At 47.3% G+C, this 23665-nt stretch overlaps 1 protein-coding gene across 1 annotated transcript in view; it reads right to left on the bottom strand.

Annotated features, from left to right (window-relative positions):
* SCD5 (stearoyl-CoA desaturase 5) overlaps positions 1-23659 on the bottom strand; it is a 173996-nt gene extending 150337 nt beyond the window's left edge. Inside the window, exon 1 of the mRNA XM_006151429.1 lies at positions 23412-23659. Coding sequence (XP_006151491.1) covers positions 23412-23637 — 226 coding nt within the window. The 5' untranslated portion in view covers positions 23638-23659. The remainder of the gene's footprint in view (positions 1-23411) is intronic.
* Between the last annotated feature and the right edge of the window lie 6 nt (positions 23660-23665).

Below are 23665 nucleotides of genomic sequence, written 5' to 3'. Positions count from 1 at the left end.
AAAAAAAAAAAAAAAAAGAAAGAAAGAAAGAAAGAAAGAAAGAAAGAAAGAAAGAAAGAAAGAAAGAAAGAAAGAAAGAAAGAAAGACACCCGGTACATGTGTGTGTGTGTCCAAAGTCCTAGCAGGATAGAGAAATGGAGGAGAAGGGATGGCAGTATGACCACACCCCATTGGGAGGTGCTTTCTCTCTCCCTCTCCCTCTATCTCTCCATCTCTCCCTGGCAAGCACACGCACCCATGGCCCTATACCTACTCCATAGGATTACTGCTGTCTGGACTACGAATTTCAACTCGGGCCAAGTCGCATGGTGCTTAAGGTGCTGGACTCCCACTCCCACAATGCCAACCGCAGTTTGAGTCCCAAACCTGGTGACTTGCTTCCTCATTTTTTCTCTCTCTGGTGAATGTACGCACCCTGTAGCAAATTTAAAAATAAAAACAATAATAAATAAAAATAAAATAAGTAATTCAAAACAGGAAAAGAATTCCAATCCAGAAAGCCCTTAGCCCCAGGCTTGGTACTCAGGAAGCACAGACATGCTTACACACATCTTTAGCCCCCAATTTTCCTTCGCAGTCCACATCCTGACCTAGAATGTCACTAGATCTGCTCGGAATGCTTTTCCCCTAATGTTTCTGCCTGGAAAACTCCTACGCACCTTTCCAAAGGCAAGTCAGTGTCACCCCTCCCTGCGAGTGTTCTTGCCCACTCCCCTCTTCCAGCCATCCCTGCCTTGGGCCTGCATCCATCTTGGCATTCGTCCTACTGAATTTGAATTGGCTGGCTCAATTCCCCTTCGGGATCACAGCTTCTTATAGGTAGAAATGGCAGCTGCTCACGGCGGATCTCAGCACCTGCCTCACACACCAGACCCATGTCCCCAAATGTGCGCAAAATGGAATTTCATCAGGCACTGAAATCTTTCTCCAAGCAGGTGCAGAAAAGTGCACCCCAAACGGGCTCCCTCACTGCTCCTGAACAGATGAAGGCCAAATATTTGCATATTCTGAAGAATCCCTTTCACACCTTACATGCTTTATCTTTTTCATAAACCCAATTAATTAATCCCCACTAGGAATGGCCTGGCCAGGATAAAACTCGGGAGATTAATTAGCACCTTAACTATTCAGCAGCAATTTATAGCTGAAATCTCTCCCTTCAACCTCTGGATGAGAGAAACACCTGGCCAGTCCAAAAGGCCCCGGGAGGTCAGCCTGGACCTCTGCTTCTCCAGGACCTGCCGCTTCTACACCTCGGGGCAGTCTGGGCATGGGGCCAAGGCTTTGCATCTCTGCTTCCCTGTGAAGACGCCAGTCAGGAGAAGCAGGCCTTGCTCTGTGTTGGAGGACCTCTGCCCTCTTCTCTTTGCATCCACGTCGCTGAGTGAGAGAAACCCAGGAGGACTCCCACGAGGAAGTCTGAATGAGCCTTACAATTTAAGCAAGCACCAGCTATGGCTTGAGAACCACTCACGCTGAAAGAAAAGGGGACATGTCCTTTCTAAGAGAAGGAAAGGGAAAGATTCCACAGTGAAAGGAACTGGATACCCACTCACGTTATGGTTTGAATATATTTCTTGAAGTTCATCCATTGGAAATCTGATCCGTAATGTGGTGGTGTCGGTAGGTGGGGCCTTATGGAAAGTGTTCGGGTCACAAGGGCTCTGCCCCCACAAATGGATTAATGCCATTATGTGGAAGTGTTTTGTTTTTTTTTTTTTAATAAAAAATGATGAGGTCAGCCCTCTTGTGCTCTCTTTCGCCCTTTCTTTGCTCTTCCTTTCTGGAAAGATGCAGCATGAAGGCCCATGCCAGATGCTGGCCTTTCTGATCTTGGACTTCCCAGGCCACAGAACAGTGAGCCAATACATTTCTGTACATTATAAATTACCCAGTCTCAGATGCAGATGCCCCTCAACTTGTTATGGGTTACATTTAGATAAACTCATTATCAGTTGCAAATATCCTAGGTTGAAAAATCCATTTTGACTACTAATTCAAAGTATGCTTTCTACTGAATGCATACTGCTTTCACACCATCGAAAAATCGTGTCTTGGGACCAGCAGATGGTGTAATGATTATGTTGTTGCACTCCCACATAGTCGACCACAGTTTGAGTCCCAGACTCAGCTGCTTAAACTCATGCAGGACGTGAGTGCGTGTATGCCCAAAATCCCAAGAGGAGAATGGAGAAGGGACTGTGGCATAGCCATCCCCAGCCCTCATGACCCGGGAGTGATTTCTCTCTGTCTCTCTGGGCAGTGTACACACCTTATAGCAAAAATATCTCAAAAAAAAGTAAGTCTTGTAAATTGAGGATGATCTATATTTTGTACAGCAGTGCAAAACAGACTAAGACAGATTACTGTCATAAGTTAGTGTCACTGTCTAAGGGCCCTTTCCTCATCCTCCTCAACACCCAGAAAACAAGTTTTCTGCATCCTGCAAAGTGTTCCAGGTCCTAGTACTCTCTCCACGCCTGTGAAACTCCCATTCCCTCAGGGTTTTGCCCCTGTATTGGAGAAAAATGTGCTGAAAGCAATTTCCCGAGCTGTCCCTATCCTTAAAATGGTGTCCTTCCTCAATCCTGAAGTCTCTGGGATGGTAGAATTTCTGGCAATCCAACAGCCACACAATTCTAAGATGCGAAGATGGTGTTACCCTGCTGCGGACACAGTGTCACTACCTCAGGCCACCCGCTTTGAAGACTGAGTGCCTCCAGCCCACTGGGTGTGAGAACCAGCTGGGACACTTCTATGTCTGGCCCCCAGATACTAATTCCACAGGTGTGGACGGAGCCCTGGAGTCTGTGTGTTCAGTAAATTCACTTGGATGACTCCAACAGACAGCCCAGACCACATCTGCTTTCAGTTTCTGCCCCTCTGCAGCCTCTCAGAGCTGTTTTCCCCCAAGGACTGAGGACAGTGAATAGCGAGAAGTTGCCCCCAAGATTTTCCATGTGAAAGATGTAGCCAGAATGACCTCAACCAATACTCAACACTTAGGGATTTACAAATGGAATTGTCTGGAATTCGTTCAACCTAATCCAAAGTTAAAAAATAAAAATAAAAAATGGGACCAGCAGATGGCATAATGGTTAGGTCGCTGGACTCCTTAATAGTGGACCACAGTTTGAGGTCTGGACCCAGCAGCTTAAAACTCATACTGGACACATGTGCGTGCATGCCCAAAATCCCAAGAGAAAAATGGAAGAGAAGGGACTGCAGTACGGTCATCCCCCCAGGGGTAGTTTCTCACTTTCTCTCTCTCTGTCTCAGGTGAGCACACGCACACTATAGCAAAAATCTCTCTCTCTCAAAAAAAAATATCTATAAAGAACTACAAGGACATCTGATGATATTTGACTATCTGCTGTGTATTAAATAATTATCAAGCTGAACGTTTCTGATTTTGATAACTGTACAGTTGTCATATTCTTTTTATTTTTTTAATTCGCTACAGGGTACATGTGTTCATGAGAGATTTCAGAGAGTAAGAGGGGGAAAGTGAAAATGCACACCCTGTGGGGGGAGGTCACACCACAATCCCTTCTCTATTCTCCTCTCAGGATTTTGGGCAGGCACACACACATGCTCGCCCATGTTTTTCAAGCCACCTGGTCCAGGACCTGAACTGTGAAGTCAGTCAGGTGAATCCAGCCACCTTAATCACCACACTACATTCTTGTTCTTAAGAAATAAACACTGAAGAATCTAGAGATTAAACACACACACACACAAAGTCTCCAGCTTATTCTCAAATGGTCCCCAAAATAGTAATACATGTATGTACCCAAAACATGAAGAGAAATGACAGGGCAAACGGGACGAGATGCAGATTGGTGAATCCAGACCGTGTGTGAAAGTTTCTTCCACTGTTCTTACAAGTGTTCGATGAGCCTGAAATTACATAGGGGAGGTCCTCTGTCCTCTCTTCTCGTTGTGTCCAGGTCACTGAATGAGAGAAACCCAGGAAGACCTCACAAAGTAGTAGTCCAGTAAAAAATTACAAGGAAAAGAGCCCCCAAGTGAATGGGGATGGCAAAGATAAAGACTTCAATGTCTTTACTATGTATAATATATGTTTTAATTCTCTAAAATTAAAAAAAAACTACTGGGGGTCCAGCAGGTGGCATGGTGATTGGGGACGCTGGACTCCCACATAGCTGATCACAGTTCGGGTCCTTGCTTTCTCACTTTCCCTATCTCTTTCTCTCTCACACTCTGTCCCTCTCTGATCAAATGAAAATAAACAAATAGATGAAGTTAGATAGAGTGGTTCTTTAACAAACAAACAAAAAACTACTGGGACTAGTAGGTAGCATTATGGTTAAATAAGGCACTAGATTCCTATATGATTGACAGTGGTTTGAGTCTCTGACCCGGCGGCTTGCTTTCTCTCTCTCTCATGCATGTGCTCTGCAGCAAACTGAAAATTAATAATAATGATAAATAAAATTAAATTAAATAATTCCCTAAAGAATTACATATACTTGGGACCAGCAGTTGGCGTAATGACTATGTTGCTGGACTCCCATGTAGTCGGCTGCAGTTTGAGTCTTGGACCCAGTGGCTAAAACTCACGCCGAGCGCATGTGCATGCGTGCCCAAGGTCCCGAGAGTAGAATGGAGGAGAAGGGATTGCGGCGTGGCCATCCCCCCCTGGGGGGTGATTTCTCGCTTTCTGTCTCTCTGTCTCACTCTGTCTTTCGGGTAAGTGCACACACCCTATAGCAAAAACCTCTCCAAAAAAATAAATAAATAAAAATGACATATACCAAGCTTCAGGTGATGGTTTGAGTGACACAGACCCTGGGCTAGCCTGAAGCCCAGATACCACCTACGACACCGTGGGAAAATGAACTGCGAGCTAGGAGCACTGCCTGGAAGAGCAGTGTCTTCTACATCTTATCCTCCCAACGCCCAACGTCAAAAGGGAAGAACAATTTTATCTTTACAATGCTATTCCTTTTTTTTATTCTTTCATTTATTTATTTTAGGCTTTTGCCATAGGGCATGTATGCTCGCAGGAGAGACAGTGTAAAGGAAAATGATAAATCACCCCCCCCAGGGCGGATGGCCATGCACAATCCCTTCTCCTCTTAGGATTTTGGGCACACATACAACCACGCATGATTTTCAAGTGACCAGATCTGGGACTTGAACTGTGGTCAGCCATGTAGGAGTCCAGCACGTCAACCACCATACCACCTTCTGGCCCCTACAATGTTATTTTTTGATGATACAATAAATTTCAATTCTTTCATTGTGTGTGTGTGTGTAGGGGGGTGTCTTACACAAAAGCAATTATAAATCAAAATGAAAATGACCCTTTTGACACACACTGCTTCTGCACAAAAGAAGCTTCTATTAAAACAAATGATTTACTTTAAAGCCCCAGAATTTAAATTGAACCCTAATACTTTTCCTTACATAGTTTGGGGAAATAAATTTAAGCCAGAATGATAAACTGCTTTAAGTTTTCATTATATTAGAACTATGAAAGGGACGGAAGCCGAAGATTATATGGATTATATAACAAGAGGATGCATATGCAGAGGTGATATTAACAATATCTGACTACCCAGAGGCCACCAACCAATCAGAACAGACGCAGATTTAAGTACTGCAGCTGGGCCAGGCATTGACCCGTTAGTTCCTGGACTGGTGGAGATCCCAGGAGTACCGGGGAAGGTAACAGCTGTTTACTTTTTCAATATTTTAACAACTAGTCAGCTACGGTGGCATAAACTGATTGAACACCAGCTCTGCCCACGAGGGAATATTAGCTCTAATAACTGTGGCTAATTCCAATCCGCATGGGAGCTTTGCCAAGTTGGGTTATATCTAGTCTATACTCAGAGGGTAGTGACATGCCTCTCCAGAGCTCTAGATGGAGTTGTGGAGACAAAAATATGCTACCTCAAATAATGCTACTCTGGCATAAGCATTAATCTGAGTTGAAGGTAATTGAGAAGAAGCAGATACAAGAAAAACTCTGGGGACCAACAGTTGGCATAATGGCTATGTTGCTGGACTCCCATGTAGTTGACTGCGGTTCTTGTCCTGGTGGCTTAAATTCATGCCAGGTGTGTGTGCATGTGTCCCCAAGATCCAAAGAGGAGAATAGAGGAGAAGGGATTGCAGCATGGCCACCTGCCCCCCAGGGGGGAGATTTCTCACTTTCTCTCTGTCTCTCTCTGTCTTTCTGGCGAGAGCCTGTCTGTGCCCTACAGCAAAAACCTCTCCAAAGAAAAGAAAAGAAAAACTGTTGAGGCCGACAGGTGACAAGGTGGTTATAGGCACTCTATTCCCACATGTCTGACCGCAGTTCAAATCCTGGACCTGGTGGCTCTCTTTACCTTCTGTCTCTCTCTGGTCAAATTTAAAAAAAAATAAGAAGAATAGGAGATCGGCAGGTGGCGTGGTTGTTAAGGTGCTGGACACTCTCACATGGTCGACCATGGTTCTAGTCCCAGATTTGGTGGCTTGCTTTCACACTTTCTCTCTCTCTCTCTGTCACTCTCTGGTTAAATTAAAATAAAATGAATGAATAAATAAAATGAAAACAATTCTTTTTTTAAAAAAAATAAGAATAAAAAATGGAATGAAATAAATAACTCTTTAAAAAAAAAAAAGGATTAAAAACTCTCTACCCACCCATTCCTTTTGTTCCCCCAAAATAAATCACACATTTACAAAGGTGTCTCTCCTCTCTATCAAGAGTGACAAAGGTTGATCATGGAAAATCAAGTGGGACCCCCATCAGCCTGAACCAAAGGAATCCACATGGCAAGCTTTACTGTTGGGTTGTTGAGAAGGTCATACTCCATTTTTGCACAGAAAATACATCATGACTTTCCCGATGATCCAATAAGTAGCCTCTACCTATTTGCCTTCTCACAATTTACCTTTCCTAAAGACCAGAAGTCCTTTTCCTCTGTCTTGTCACTTCTATATAAATTTACTATTCTTGGGGACCAGCAGATGGTGAAATAGTTATGTTGCTAGACTCCTATGCAGTTGACCACTGTTCAAGTCCTGGACCCGGCAGCTTGAAACTCATGCTGAGCGCAAGTGCGTGCGTGCCCAAAATCCCGGGAGGAGAACAAAGGAGAAGAGATTGTGGCATGGCCATCCCCCCTGAGGGGTGATTTCTCACTTTCTGTCTCTCTGTCCATCTGTGTGTCTCTGGCAAGAACATGCACATTATAGCAAAAAATCTCTCTCAAAAATAAAGAAAGTTACTGTTCTTTTAAAAAAAGAATTACTTATTTAATTTTATTTATTATCATTATTCTTTTTAAATTTGCCATAGGGCATGTGTGCTCATGGGGTGGGGGCAGGGAGAAGAAAGTGGGAAAGCAAGCCACCAAGTGCTAGACTCACACCTCAGTGGACCATGTGCAAACCCAGTGCCTTAACCACCAAGCCACCTGCTGGTCCAAAATTTACTGTTCTTTGTTGATGATGCTGAAGAAGCTTGAATGGAAAGTCACCGCCCTAAGAATTAACTACTCATTCTCTGGGTATCTTTTACATATACATGAGGCATACATGGTTAATAAACTTCCATTCGTCTTTCTTGTGTTACTCTTCTTCCCAAGTCTGTCCCAGCTAAGAACTAGGAAGGGCAGAGAGAAAATTATTTTTTCTCCTCCTACACTGTTAATACCCTCAAGTAATTTGAGTATAGCTCAAAAATGTTAGTGACTCACCCACATTTTAAGTGCTGCAATGCCAAACACAATGGATTGGGGTGGGAGGTGGAAGGGGGAGCGATGTGGGCATTATTCACACTTGCTAATAAATATCTCCTTTTGCTTATAGAGACTCGCAGGCAAAACAAATGCTTTGGGGACACTCAAGTGAGTCATAAGCTGAGAATAGAGACGAGCTTCATTGTAGCCATCTGCAAATGCTTCTTATGAACATATTTATTAGAGGAGTGGATTGATAAACTACTCCACAAAACAATTACATTTTAGAAATTCATTTTCAATTTTATGCATGGAACTTTGATAGAGAAGTATTTTCTATTCTTTTCCCCTGCCTAGAGAACAGTAAGTTAGGTACAGTCGTGGGGGAATCGCAGCTGTTCCTTTGAGTTATTAAAAGGTAGGAGGGTAGAGACCTGGTCTTTGTTTTTTCATACAATGCCTGGCCCAGGGCCATACATAATTAATTACGTGCTTAATAAGTGCTTTTTGATGATAAAGAGGAGGATGTTATTGAAGACAGCCTTGCACACTTGGGTCACAGGTTGCATTTATAAGCCATGGTCCCTTCCGGGAAACAAGCTACAATGAACTCAGTCCAAATGGCAAGTGTTTGATGATACTCAACCAATAAACAGTGATACAGGAACAAAACACATTTAAACCTGAGTTTGGGACTCTATTTTTTTTTTCTCCTTTTTTTAAGAGAGATTTTTGCTATAGGGTATGTACACTAGCCAAAGAGATAAAAAGTGAGAAATCACTCCCCAGGGGGTATGGCCAAGCCGCAGTCCCTTCTTCTCCACTCTCCTCTCGGGATCTTGGGCACACATACATGCGCCTGGCGAGTTGTAAGCCATGAGGTTTGGGATTTGAACCTTGGTTGACAATGTGGAAGTCCAGAGTTGTAAGCCATGAGGTTTGGGATTTGAACCTTGGTTGACAATGTGGAAGTCCAGGGACATAACCATTACACCATCTGCTGGTCCCAGGGTCCTATTATCATCTCCTTTCATTTCCAAATTCATGGACACTTGATTTTTCTATTTTTTTTTTTTTTAGAAAGAATTATTTATTATTATTATTATTAAATTTGCTATAGGTCATGTGTACTCACAAGGGAGAAAGAGAGAGAGAACGTGAGAAAGCTAGCCACCAGATCCAGGACTTGAACCACAGTTGGCCATGTGGTAGTCCAGCATTTCAACCACCACACCACCCGCTGGCTTGATGTCTTTTCCTGTTTCAGAGGCAGTTGCAGGAAACTTCCACCCAGAAGCCCTAGCCACCACCTGGAGCAACATGGATTAAGCATTTACCTTCAGTAGGCATTTATGCTTAACTGACTCCTGCTCTACACGCATTCTTTTTTTTTTTTTCTAATTTAATTAATTAATTTATTTTAATTTGACCAGAGAGGGACAGAGTGAGAGACAGATGGAAAGTGAGAAAGCAAGCTGCCAGGTCTGGGACTCCAACCAGGGTCAGCCATGTGGGAGTCCAGTGCCCTTAACCACCACGCCTCCTACCAGCGCCTCTACACATATTCTTGACATCTGTATCTTTTTAAAAAAAAAGAATTATTTAACTTTATTTATTTATTTATTTATTTATTTTTAATTTGATCAGAGAGGGACAGAGGGAGAGAGAAAGTGAAAAAGCAATCTGCTAGATCTAGGATTCAAAACGCAGTCAGCCATGCAGGAGTCCAGCATCCTTAACCACCACACCACATGCCAGCCCTGACATCTGCACCTTATAAGGCATTTTTTTCATACTCTCTAAACAAAAGCCATTGTTTTGTTTCCCTGATCACCTAGTTAGCACCTTCCTCCTAGTAAGATGTTTCGATCCTCCAAGGTTTGTACAAATAGAAAAAGGTACTTGCTGGGTGAAGTTAAGTGAGGATGCAGTGGCCTTTCGTTTTTTAACTTACTGTAGGATGTGTGCACTCACCAGAAGGAAAGAGAGGGTGAGAGGTGGAAAGTGACAAAGCACTCCCAGGGGGGCCCTTCACCTCCTCTCAGCTTTTAGACATGCAAACACAGGACCGGCCTTAACCACCATGCCACCATGTGGCCCAGTGGAACTTTCTTTTTGGTTTTGTTTTGAGAGAAAGATTTTTTGCTATAGGGCCTGTGAGACAGAAAGTGAGAAATCACTCCCTGGTGGGGGGGTGGGAGGGGAGATGGGGGGTGATGGCCACGTTGTAATCCCTTCTCCTCTAGTGTCCTCTCAAGATCTTGGGCATGCACTCACACACATCGGTGTGATTTTCAATCTTTTGGGTCTGGATCTCGAACCACAGTCGACTCTGTGGGAGTCCAATGACATACCATTATGCCATCTGCCCAGTGGACTTTCAAGTGCTTTTAAGTAAAATTTGAGGCAACAGAGCTGAAACCTGGTTGTGACTTCATCACTTAAGTTCTGTGTCACAGGCAAGATGTGGAAAGTGGCTAACCGAGAAAAGGACCGGACTGGGAGAGGGTGTTGTCGAAGAGAACCTTGACAGAGAAACATTGTAAGTCACTGGTTTTCCACCAGACTGTTTATCAATCCCCTGGGCCCAGTGTAGTCACCCCATCCCACTCCCATGCACCCCATCAAAGCCCCAAAGAGCAACAGAGATCACTACAAATTCCCCTGTGAAGTCAGGGTGACTTGGACTCAGGAAGAATAGGTGCAGACAGGCATGCAGATCCTAGGGCATTAAGAAAGGCCCCTCTTGACTACAAGTTCCAGACCCCTGTGGGGTGATTTCTCACCTTCTCCCCATTCCTATCCCTCTCTAGTATAGGAGTCATATAGGTTTTTTTTTTTTTTTTTTTTTTTGGAGATTTTCACTATAGGGCTTGTGCGCTCGCCAGGCAGACAGAGAGAGACATAGAGACAGAAAGCGAGAAATCACCCCCCAGGGGGGATGGTCACACTGCAATCCCTTCTCCTCCATTCTCCTCTCGGGATCTTGGGCACACACGCACACGCGCCCGGCGTGATTTTTAACCCGCCGGGTCCGGGACGCGAACCGCGGTCGACTACGTGGGAGTCCAGCGACATAGCCATTATGCTAACTGTTGGCTCCCAAGGAGTCATATAGCTTTAAAAAAAAAGAAAAGAAAAGAAAAGAAAAGGCCCTCTTTCTAGCCTCTCTCCACAAATCACATAGAAAGTCCTCTTTTTTTTCTTTGCTAGAGGGCATGTGCATTCACAGAGAGAGGGAGAGAGAAACCATCCCCCATGGGAGGTGGTCACGCTGCAATCCCTTCTCCGTCTCTCCTTCTTCAGGATTGTGGCCATGCACATACATGGGTCTGGTATGTTTCCCAAGCTACCACATCCAGGACTCAAACTATGCAGCTGGCCATGTGGAATTTGGCTGCCTTAACCCCCGGGCCATCAGAGCCAATCCATGCAGAAAGTTCCCTACCAGGGAAATCGTTTTTGATGTTAAGGTATGAAATACAAACTCCTCTTAGAAAGGCACAGTGACCCACGCTCACTCGTTTATTTCCCAGCACTGCACATGTTGAGTACCATCACAGCAAGGCCCTGTGCCAGGCCAGGGTGCAGAGTACGGGCAGAGGTGCCACCCGGCAAGAGCAGACACTGACAATTCACTGTGATGACCCACAGGGTCAGGTCAGGAGTGGAGCAAAGAGCACACCGAGATGCAAAACAGAAGCCAAAACAGAAGCCGAGCCTTTCCGGGAGTTAGGTAACCCCAGGAGGGATGGTCACCAGGGGAGCAAAGGAAGGCTAAGGCAGCCATGCCCTCGTCTTCCTCCCAAGCTTTGTTCTGGTTGGCCCTCAGAGGCTGCCAGGATCTGAATGTTCATGCCCCTCCCCTATGAATCTATAGGTTGAAATCCTTGCCTTCAAGGTATTAGAAAGAGTAGATTTGGGGGAAGTGATTAGGTCATGAGGGTTGAACCTCATGAATGGGATAAATTCTGTTATGAAAGAGGCTCCAGAGGCCACCAGATGGCATAGTGGTTATGTCCCTGGACTCCCCAACCACAGTTCAAGTCCCAGACCCAGTGGCTTGAAACTCATACCAGGCATGTGTGTATGTGCATGTCCAAGATCCCAGGAGGAGACTGGGGCAGAAGGGATTGCAGTGTGGCCATTCCCACTGAGGGGAGGGGGGTCCCCTAGACAAAAATAAATGAATAAATAAAACCCTCTCAAGAGGAGCCCCTTGCCCCTTCTGCCCTTGCAAGAAGGCATCCTTCACCAATCAAGAAGTGAGCCCTTCACAGACGCCACTCTGCCAGTGCTGTGATCGGACTTTCCAGACAAGATCCTGAACTTTCCAGCCTCCGGAAGTGTAAGAAATACATATCTGTTGTTTTAAAGCTACCTACTGAGTTTTCAGGAAAGTCGTGACAAATTTTTGTACAGCATAACAAAGAAAAATACAACATGACTTTTCTGCTGACCCAATGGTCGATGATATTTCGTTCTAACATTCTGAATGGGCTAGACAGTGGCCAACCCTGGTCAGGCTGAATCATCCATGGTAATCATTCCCCTCCAACGAGTGGTATAACCAGGGATGACTGACACAATTTTACAAGTGAGACTTGAGGGGACTTTATGAGGCAACCAGGGAAGATTTTCTGATAAAACGAGACTTCAGGAAGGAATGGTCTCTCTTCTTCTTCCACAGGCATGGTTGAAACTGTGTGTTGCCTGGAACTCTGGCAGCCATCTAATAACCATGAGGAGAACTAAAGGTGAACAAGGCCCCCATGGCAGAAAAGAAACCTATTCTTTGATGACATTGTTGGGTTATTGCAAAAATGGCCTATCTCAACGAGATCTGAAATTTTCTTTCCCATATAAGCCATCTGAGCTTCCTGATACCTGCAGCCAAAAGCACCCTGACACAATTTCCTTCACAACTGTGTTGAAGACAGCCCTCCCCCACAGGCCTCTGCACTCCTAGCAGCTCATCTGTTAAACAGACAAGCTAAATTCCCAAGGGCCCTACACAGAGTCTCCTTGTTATTTTTCCCCAGCTCTATTCATGAAAATAAAATTAATTTTCTAGCCCATGAATTAAACATTGCTACTGCCAACTGAAAGGTTCTAGCAACAGCTTTTTGTTGGTCAGAGAAGCAGGATCCTGATCTGTTCTAAAATAAGCTACGTGGAGTCAGAAGGGTGGGAGGTGAAGGAAAGGGGAGGAGGTCATTCAGAGGAAAAATTGCTAAATCCCACTCCAGTCCAGCTTCTCCAAATTGTCAGCCTGTGGTTGGACTTGCGGCTAAGGAGTGCTTCTCTAACTTTAGTATGAAGATGAGTCACCAGGGGTTGTTAAAAAGTAGATGCTGAGGCCAGCAGATGGCATATTGGTTACGGCACTGGTCTCTCACGTGGCCGACTGATGTTCAAATCTCAGACCCAGGGGCTTGAAACTCACACCAGGCACATGTTTGTGCATGCCCAAAATCCCAAATGGAGAATCTCAGAGCAGGGATTGTGGTATGGACATCCTCCCCAGGGGTGATTTCTCCACTTTTCTTTTCTCTTTATCTCTTTGTTACTTTTTTCCAGTGAGTGCACACCTTGTGACAAAAACCTGAGTAAGAAAGAAAGGAAGCAGATGCTGAGGCAGGACAGTGCAGTGGAAACACCATGCAAGCTCTCTGAGACTGACCCAGTGAAGGAAGGTTCTGGGTCTGCATCCAGGTCCCTATGAACACACTGGGCATGTGCACACCCAGGATCTAGGGCTGGCTGAAGCTGGAGTGGGTCATGGCATGAAAACCCTCTTGGGGGTCTCTCTCTCATACTCATGGAAGAAAAAAATAAACTTAAGGGGTCAGCAGATGGTGTAGTGGTTAAAACACTGGACCCCCACATGGCCGACCATGGTGCAGGTCCCAGACCTGGTGGCTTGAACATCATGCTGGGTGCCTGTGTGTGCGTGCCAAAGATCCCGGGAGAAGAATGGAGGAGAAGGAATTGTGGTGTGGCCATCCCTCCTGGAGGGGTGACTTCTTGCTTTCTGTCTCCCTCTTTCTGGCATGTCTTTCCCTCTCACTGTCTCTGTCTCTCTCTCTCTCCTGTGAGCACATGTACCTTAAGGCAAAAATCTTAAAAAGAAGGAGAGGGAGAAGAAGAAGTAAACTTAAAAAAAAAAAAATTCAACTACCGATTCCATAGGTCCCTTAGCTCCAAGTGATGCCAGTGTGGCTGGTCCATGGACCACACTTTGAGCAGCAAGGCCGGCAAGGCTCAGGTGGCTGCAGCTGTGGGATGTCTGCATGGCTGCTCTAAAGCTCCAGAACATGTCTGGAGAAGCCCGCCAGGACCCACAGAGCCCTCCAACATGTCCCCGAAAGTATTTGTCCCCAACAACTGCAGAAAGGGGAGCAGAGGGTAGCAGGAGAGGAGACTCCTCAACCCTGGGCTGTGGGCTAGAGAAAAGGGCTGCTTCCAGGCCCCTTACACACAGGTGCCTTCTGGAAACATGGGGAAGAGAAGTGAAGGAAGAGGAGGATAGCTTTCTGGGTCTGGAATGAGTTTGCTATACATATTTTTCTAGAAACTTATCCCCCACGGCTGAGTCTGTAAGATCCAACGTCCAACTGAGACATTCTTCCTAGCTTCCCCAGAGCCCCAGGCCATGTCTCCTCAGCGAGAGCTCCTCATACCTGCCACCAAGGTGTCTATCCCAGGGTCTTTCCTGAGCAACTCCACAGTCATCCTCTCTACCTGGCCTAGATACTGGGCTCTTGGCCATTCGGTCACACTAGAAATCGCTGGTGTGTGTGATGACCGAGAGGAGGAGGTGAGAAAAGTCAGGAAGAAGCTGCTGGAAGCTCCATCCTGGTCCTGCTGTATCTCACTCTCCCCTGGTCTGAGACCTGCAGCTGTATCACCCACCCACATTCCCCTCTCTCCCCATTCTACTCTCCAGTCACGCTGAACAACTGGGTCCTTGAGCCGCCCTGCCCTGGCCCTTCCTTAAGACCTTTGTCCATGGCTGTAGTGCTCTCCACCCTCTGCAGCCAGCCCCAGCACCTGCCAGGATCCGTGGGCTCCCACCTCCTCTGGAGCCTCTCCACTCCCCCAAAGCTGGAGCTCCTCCTCCAGCTCCTATGGCGCCCTGGAACACACACTGCCTTGGCTACCTCACCTGTGCACCTGGCTGCCTCTCCAGCTGGCCTGCAAGTGCCCTGAAGTCAGTGTCTGGCAGGTAATGCCAGAATGATGAACACTGTTGAATAAGGAAATTAAATGATGGTGCTCAGCCTGGCTGTGCCTTGGAAACACTTGAGCAACTACTGGGGGGGGCGGGGAAGCCAGGGCATCACTCCTGGAGTTTCTAACTCAGTAGGTCTGGCTCAGGCTTCTGAAAAATTTAAAAGATCCCCAAGTGATTCTGATGTGCAGCCATTTTTGGCAGTCACTGGCATGGAAAAGTGAATGAATTAGTGGATGAATGAATATATGGCTGCATGGAGGACTGTAAGGACCTCCCTCACGACCATTCACACGCATAATGGACAAACAACGAGTATCTATGAGGAAGGACAGCTGGTACCTGTTGTCGTGGCCACCAATCCAATGCCAGGGGAAATAAAATTGGAGGCAAGCTGCCTTTACCCACGACCAGGGCTTCCTGACAACCAGGGCTGGCTGGAACAAATCTCACCGGCTCAGGGACTGTGTGAACCAACACAGCAAAGGAGCCGCCACTACTCCCTGGTCACTTCCCAGCCAGGCTCTTGACTCTTCCGCTGTACTTCATTCCCACTGCGACCGGACACCGGGCTTCTGTCATCACCCCCACTTTGCAGCTGGGGACACTGGGCCAGGACAGGGTGGTGACTGCCCAAGGTTGCACTTGTGGGACTGGGCTTCGAACCCAGACTCTCTGACTTCAAAGCCCAACACTATTTTTTTTTCCCCAAGAGATTTTTGGTACAGGGCATGTGCACTCGCTGAAGAGACAGAGGCAGAAAGACAGAAAGGGAATCCCTTCTCCTCCATTCTCCTCTGGGGACCTTGGGCTTGCACGTGCACAGACCCAGTGTGAGTTTTAAGCCACTGGGTCCAGGACTCGAACTGTGGTCAACCACGTGGGAGTCCAGTGACGTAACCATTACGCCATCTGCTAGCTTCCAAAGCCCAATACTCTTAACCCTAAGACTGTGGTACTTTCAAAGAAACCTGGGACAGAGGGACAGACAGACTGTCTGCCAGAGACAACAGACAATAAAATACATGTTCAATGAGGAACATACCACCAAAGACACTTTCTTATATAGATCCTTAAAAACAAACAAATAAAAAACCATGACTCTCTCATCCCTTTGTAAAACCTATCACCAGCTTTCCCCAGCAATGATTCTAATTTTACTCAATATGTAAAACTAGATAAGGCGAGAACCAAAACATTAGAGTGCAAGGTCTTGAGCAAATACTCGGATCTAAAAGCTGTGCCTTACATTTGAACCACAAGTACTCAAAAGTCTCAGACAGATGACCAAGCCATTGCTGGCTTTACCACCAGGCTCTCAGGCCCCGCACAAGGGGGGTTAACAGCAGCAGACACCATTTAGCATCTATTCTCTGGGAAGCACTTTAGCATGTGCCCCAATCTTAAAATAACTGTCCCCTCATTGTGCATACAAGGAACCCAAGGCTTGCAGATTGAAAAGAAGGGAGTCTGACGTTGAACTTACCGGCGACACCCGGGTGCCAGCCCTGCTTTCTTTCCACTCTGCAGCTCTATTGCTCGTTTTACGATCACAGCGCAGTCTGCAGTGACCTTGACCAGGTTTAGGGAAAAAACTAAGTTAATAACATTAACCTCAATCTATATTTATACTTATTGGGACTCCCCTTGGCGCCCTCACCTGTGCACCTGGCTGCCTCTCCAGCTGGCCTGCAAGTGCCCTGAAGTCAGTGTCTGGCAGGTAATGCCAGAATGATGAACACTGTTGAATAAGGAAATTAAATGATGGTGCTCAGCCTGGCTGTGCCTTGGAAACACTTGAGCAACTACTGGGGGGGGCGGGGAAGCCAGGGCATCACTCCTGGAGTTTCTAACTCAGTAGGTCTGGCTCAGGCTTCTGAAAAATTTAAAAGATCCCCAAGTGATTCTGATGTGCAGCCATTTTTGGCAGTCACTGGCATGGAAAAGTGAATGAATTAGTGGATGAATGAATATATGGCTGCATGGAGGACTGTAAGGACCTCCCTCACGACCATTCACACGCATAATGGACAAACAACGAGTATCTATGAGGAAGGACAGCTGGTACCTGTTGTCGTGGCCACCAATCCAATGCCAGGGGAAATAAAATTGGAGGCAAGCTGCCTTTACCCACGACCAGGGCTTCCTGACAACCAGGGCTGGCTGGAACAAATCTCACCGGCTCAGGGACTGTGTGAACCAACACAGCAAAGGAGCCGCCACTACTCCCTGGTCACTTCCCAGCCAGGCTCTTGACTCTTCCGCTGTACTTCATTCCCACTGCGACCGGACACCGGGCTTCTGTCATCACCCCCACTTTGCAGCTGGGGACACTGGGCCAGGACAGGGTGGTGACTGCCCAAGCCTGCACTTGTCTTACTGGGCTTCGAACCCAGACTCTCTGACTTCAAAGCCCAACACTATTTTTTTTTCCCCAAGAGATTTTTGGTACAGGGCATGTGCACTCGCTGAAGAGACAGAGGCAGAAAGACAGAAAGGGAATCCCTTCTCCTCCATTCTCCTCTGGGGACCTTGGGCTTGCACGTGCACAGACCCAGTGTGAGTTTTAAGCCACTGGGTCCAGGACTCGAACTGTGGTCAACCACGTGGGAGTCCAGTGACGTAACCATTACGCCATCTGCTAGCTTCCAAAGCCCAATACTCTTAACCCTAAGACTGTGGTACTTTCAAAGAAACCTGGGACAGAGGGACAGACAGACTGTCTGCCAGAGACAACAGACAATAAAATACATGTTCAATGAGGAACATACCACCAAAGACACTTTCTTATATAGATCCTTAAAAACAAACAAATAAAAAACCATGACTCTCTCATCCCTTTGTAAAACCTATCACCAGCTTTCCCCAGCAATGATTCTAATTTTACTCAATATGTAAAACTAGATAAGGCGAGAACCAAAACATTAGAGTGCAAGGTCTTGAGCAAATACTCGGATCTAAAAGCTGTGCCTTACATTTGAACCACAAGTACTCAAAAGTCTCAGACAGATGACCAAGCCATTGCTGGCTTTACCACCAGGCTCTCAGGCCCCGCACAAGGGGGGTTAACAGCAGCAGACACCATTTAGCATCTATTCTCTGGGAAGCACTTTAGCATGTGCCCCAATCTTAAAATAACTGTCCCCTCATTGTGCATACAAGGAACCCAAGGCTTGCAGATTGAAAAGAAGGGAGTCTGACGTTGAACTTACCGGCGACACCCGGGTGCCAGCCCTGCTTTCTTTCCACTCTGCAGCTCTATTGCTCGTTTTACGATCACAGCGCAGTCTGCAGTGACCTTGACCAGGTTTAGGGAAAAAACTAAGTTAATAACATTAACCTCAATCTATATTTATACTTATTGGGACTATTAAGCCAGTGAAAGCACTCTATTCTCTCCGGTTTTTGCTGCAATCCCGCCTCGGGTAAAGCTTTTAGTTCCTGCCCATTTATTAAAAATGCAAGAGTTGCAACAACAATAGGCTGGGAAATAAGGGGTTGGAAAGAGAGGCTCATTCGCTTTTCAAAGTTATTTTTGTAGTTTAATTGAGCATTAAAGATTTTTTGAAATGATGACTCAAGGGGACAGGAAGAGGGAAAAACAAGTCAAAATTGAGACTGTCAGAGACTCAGATAAATCATTTGGCCCTGTTTCTACAGCAATTGGAACTGGTTGTGCTCGGAAACTCCCAAAGAAAATGCTAACGACCAGGTGAATTCTTAGCTGGACAAAAAGGTCCTAAACAACAAAATCATGATCTTTTTGAGGAAAACAGAGGAAGGAAGAATGAAAAAGAAGGATAGGAGGGAGGGAAGACATACAGAAGGGTTTTGCATTGCTTTCTCTTTGGGAACTTTGAGAAAGAGCCCTTTTTGCCAAACTCCAGGCCATCTTTTCTATGCAAGGGAGGCAGTGGGGCCAAGTTCTTTGCCAGCTTGGTGGAATTTACTGTGCTGTGGGATGACCTTTTTTCTTGCTACTAAAGCAATGAACCAGTGTTAAGAGTCCATGCTAGCGGAAGCCAGTAATGACTTAACACCAACCCAGGGCCACACACTGTGCTTCGTGAATGACATATCTCATCTGATTTAACTTTCCCAACCTTAGGAGAAAAGGAATCATTTTAAAAATTTTCAATAATGTAATATAGTTTATATATATACATTTTTCATAAGTTTTACATAAGTATAAAATTTATTAATTCTAAAAATTTTATGTGAATATAATTTAATAAAAGTAATGTTTATATTTTATATAATTTTATATAAATATAAAATGTATATAATTATTTATAATATTTCTATTTAAAAAATATTTTGCTAAAGGGCACGTGCTCTTACTGGAGAGAGAGAGAGAGTGAAAGTAAGAAAGCACTCCCCCCCCCATAGATAGGGGATGGTCATGCTGCAAACCCTTCTCCTCCAACTTTCTTTATTTTCTGGAATTGGGGCACCCACACACACATGCCTAGCTTGTTTCTCAAGCTGCTGGGTCTGGGATGTGAACCATACACTGGCTATGTGGGATCCAGCTGCCTTAACCACACCACAGCCTGACCCAAGCAACTAGTATTGATATATCCATTCTACAGGTGAGAAAACTGAAGTCCAGAGATGTTAACATGTCCATGGCCATGCAGCTGGTAAGTAGGCAGAAAAGCAGGGATTCACGTGGAGCTCTGCCTCTCTACTGAGCCTTACTTGCCCCAGAAACCTGAAGGCAAGACAGAAGTCCATGGCCATATATTTTGGGGGCTGCTCAAGAACCTAAGTGACTGGGACCAAAAGGGGTATAGTGGTTAAGGTGCTGGACTCCCACATGACTGACTATAGTTCGAGTCCTGGACCTGGTGGCTTGCTTTCTCACTTTTCCTTTCTCTCTCTGTCTTTCTGGTCAAATTAAAAAATAAATAATAACAAATAAAATTAAATCATTTAAAAAGAGAGAGAGAGAGAGAGAGAACCTGAGTGACTTAATAGAGAAGAAGCACAACCCAGCAAAGACCTCAGGCTACCGAAGTTGTGGATGCAGCTTACCAATGCCTGACAGAAGACAGCTCTTCATTGGGCAGGTCTCAGGATTGGCAGAATGTGACTTGCGGAACTCTGCCTTCCAAAGCACAACTCCAACTGGCTTCCTCGCGCTGCACCGCCAGTCCTTGACCTTCCTGCCAAAGGCTGACCCCACTCAGGATGGTGCGGATGCTTGAGCAGCCAGAAGGGCACCAAGAATCCTATGTCTGCCTTCACAAAGGTCACATTTGCCTCAGGGCAGGGCAGAAGAAGGATAGCCAATCGAGCAACAGGAGCAGGGCAAATGACTACATAGCATGTCTGGTCCTGCTACTGACATGGTCCCATGAGGCAAAACCATCATGTCACCGTGGGACACGTTTAGGGGACTCGAATGATACTTAGGTAGAAACCAGAGAGGACCTTGACATTTCTGGAAGTCAGCAGACAGATGCATGGAGAAAGTCAGGGAAAAGTTCCACCGAGAAGCGCCCCAGGACTTTTCCTCAATCCCCCCATAGCTGGTCACTGCTCCCTGCTCTAGGCATCTTGGGACTTGGGGCATTGAGTAATATCTCTGTGGACAGAAACTCTCAAGGCAGTTCACTTTGGGGAACTCAGGCCTTTACCTGAAGATTTCTCCTCCACTTGGAGTTTGCTTTTTGTCCTCAAAACTCATAAAAACCATCCCTGAGGACCAGGGAGCCTTGAGAGCATTCCGTTCTGACAGCTGCCCACTCAAAAAAAAAAAAAAAAACGCCCCACACAAAAAAAAAAAAAAAAAAAAAAAAAAAAAAAAACCTCAACACACACACAGGAAAGATAGGAAGGGAAACAACTTGCTCTGGCTTCAAGGAGAATCAAAAACGGGGGTGGGGTTAGCAGTGCAGGAGGCTGGACTGAACGGCCTGATGGGTCTGGATGACGATCCACTGCCCCGCAAATCATTCCTGCATGCAGCACTCCAACAGCGTTCTTGCTGGCTGTCCTGCATGGACACTGCCTGTCTCCAAGGCGACTTTGCTGGGGTGGATGGTGGCAAGCGATGGGTGGGCTGAGCCTACTTCCTTACAATGCAGGTCCCTGCAGCGGGTGAGCAGCCCCCTGGGGCATGAACTTGCCCTAATGCTAGATGGACCCAGCGGGCAGGGAGTTGGAAAGGCCCTCCAGTGAGGCCAGATCTGTGGGTCAGCACAGAGGGCTTTCACTGAAAAGAAGGCCCCACCCTGAGTCCCGTCGGCTGCCCTGGTATAGCCCAGCCGCCACTGCCATGGATCTTAGCGGGTCTCTGGCTGTCTCTCACTTCACGCTTCAAAACAAGTCCGTCAGATAAGATCCATCGTTTGCGATCTTTCTGAGTCACAATTGGACTTGGAAGCTACAACCTCCATCATTGTCTGCTCCCTTCCTTCCTTCCTTTCTTTCTTTCTTTTTTTCTTTAAGGAGGCAGTGAAGGGGGAGAGAGAGAATCAAGACTTAGAGAACGGACTGATAAAGAGTAGTGAAGGCAGACAGCTATCCCCGGAGGAACGAGAATGGGGTTTGGCAACATCACCCAGAAAGGGGAACAGGTTCCTAAAGTGGGTTGCCTTTCTGAGGATTCTAGAGAGGAGTTTGGGGCCAAAGGAGACGTCCTTTGGCCAAGGTCTTCCAGAACAAAGATTCTGTCTTCCCCACAGAGAGCCATCTGGAAAGGGCAGAGGTGACCTGGCAGACCTGGAGAGGAGGGCTTTGTCCTCATGGCTCCTGGTCCAGTGCCAGTGTCTCGGGCCGCCATGTCGGCATGGAGTGGAGGTCATGGGCTCTGCGGAGCCCCAGGCATGTAAGATAATACTTTAAGTGCTCACTTCTCCCTGCACTTTCTCTGAACACAACAGCTTTAAAGATGAGCCCCAATTCCCCAGAGGCCGGTGGGCTGCGAGGAGCCCAGTGCAGGCTCTGGGCAATAAGAGCTTTGGATGGCAAAGTGGGCGTGTGTCCATGGCGCTATGACTGAACAGCACACAGTCAAGTCACTTGGAGATAAGGAAGGAAGACGGAGAATTCAACCGACACCTAACAAGGAGGATGGTGAAAAGGACTTGGAATTGAGGGGGTGTCCCTGAGAGGAGGAGAGATGAGGCAGGGGATTATTACCAGGAGCCTCTGGAAGACTTGAAAGGCTTCAGGGATTGCCAAAGACCTCTGCCTCTCTTACCATCCCTCCCGAGCCACACCCCCCCCCCAGAGGTAACCACCTCCTAGATGGCTTTGCTTCCACCAGCAGGGACTGCAGGGTTTCAAGTGAAGGGCTGGCACTCCAGTGGCCTATTATCTACCAAGACATTTGCAGCAGGCGGCATGCCAAATTAAGAAGCTTTATAGAAAGAGGTCTTATTTTCTTCCTTCCTCTTCCCCTCTGGAAATAAAAGTAGGTTGTGTTTCTCCTGCCCCCGTTCCTCAGAGATCTCAGAAATGAGAGCTGGAAGAGCTTCTTGGATTACCTCGTCAAATTCTCAGCCCGGCATATCAATGCCTGTGCCTTTTGTCCCAGCGACTGCTGCTTTGTGACGAAGGCCAAACCAGTCACTGGCCGGGGAGCCAGCAAGGTAGTTCAGAGACCAAGGACTGGGTCCTGGGATCCGGGAGAGGAGGAGCCGGTGGCTGGTTCCTGGACTCTTCCCTGCCAGCAGGGGTGGGGGTGCAAGGAAGGAGGTAGCAGGAGAGCCACAGGTGCAATCTCAGGTGCGGAACAGCCCCTTAGGGCCACCTGGGGACAGGGCCTGGAGAAGCTCTGCAGGCCACAGCTGGAGCTGCGTGCTGGGAGCAGATCCCTATTGACATGGGCTCGGTTTGCTCGCCAAATAACTTCCAGGGCCAGAGAACTGCAACTGGGCATAGACGACCACGGAGGGGACAGGGACAGGGACCTTGGACAGGAAGTAAGGGAACTGGTTTCTTCCCGATGGTGCGGGAAAACCAAGACTCAGTCCTGTGCTGGGTCTCTCTTCCTCTCTCCACTCAATTTTTTGTCTTTAACTCAGCCCAAGGTCCGTGGCCGGTGGAGGCCACTGAGGAGCTGAAAGGTGGCAGACAGGAGAGCTTCTGGGACCCGCACGGGCGACACAGCCATCCTGCCGGTCCGCCGTCCTCCCTCCCACAGCCCATTCGCCTGGTCTGGCTCTCCCTCCGCGCGCCTCTGCGCACAGCGGTGGCGCCGCAGGACTCCAGGTCCCTCTGGCTCCACACCGCGTGCCTGCAAATGCGCTTACTCAGGCAGATCGCGGGGGGAGGCAGAAGTTGAGAATACCTGCACAGAAATACCTGCTCGTCCCCGGGCAGAGAACAAGATGACAAGGGGCCGGGGAGCGTGGGGGCAGGCGAGGAGCGAGCCTGCACCGCAGGCGGCCGAGCGCCGACCTGGTGCGCCCCAGTACGGCCTCGCCACAGTGCCCGGGGCGCAGGGGGCGCCGGCGGGACTTACCCCAGAGCAGAGTGAGCGGCTTGGCTTTCGGGATGAGCACCAGCGAGTACACGGCCCCCAAGTGCAGCAGACTCATCAGGACGACCCAGATTATGTTCTGCCGCCGCCCGCGCGCGTCCGGCCTCTCCGGGCCGCCACCGCCCTCCGAGCCTTCCAGCCCGGCACGGATTTCCTCCTTGGCGTCGCAGAAGGGGACCTTGCCCGCGTCGGCGGCCAGGCCCGGCATGGCTGGGGAGAGGTGGGCACCGGCGGCG

This window comes from Tupaia chinensis, unplaced genomic scaffold, assembly GCF_000334495.1.
Source record: "Tupaia chinensis unplaced genomic scaffold, TupChi_1.0 Scaffold000318_1, whole genome shotgun sequence".
In the NCBI taxonomy this organism is placed as follows: Eukaryota; Metazoa; Chordata; class Mammalia; order Scandentia; family Tupaiidae; genus Tupaia; species Tupaia belangeri.
This window is presented reverse-complemented; position numbering and strand designations above follow the sequence as displayed.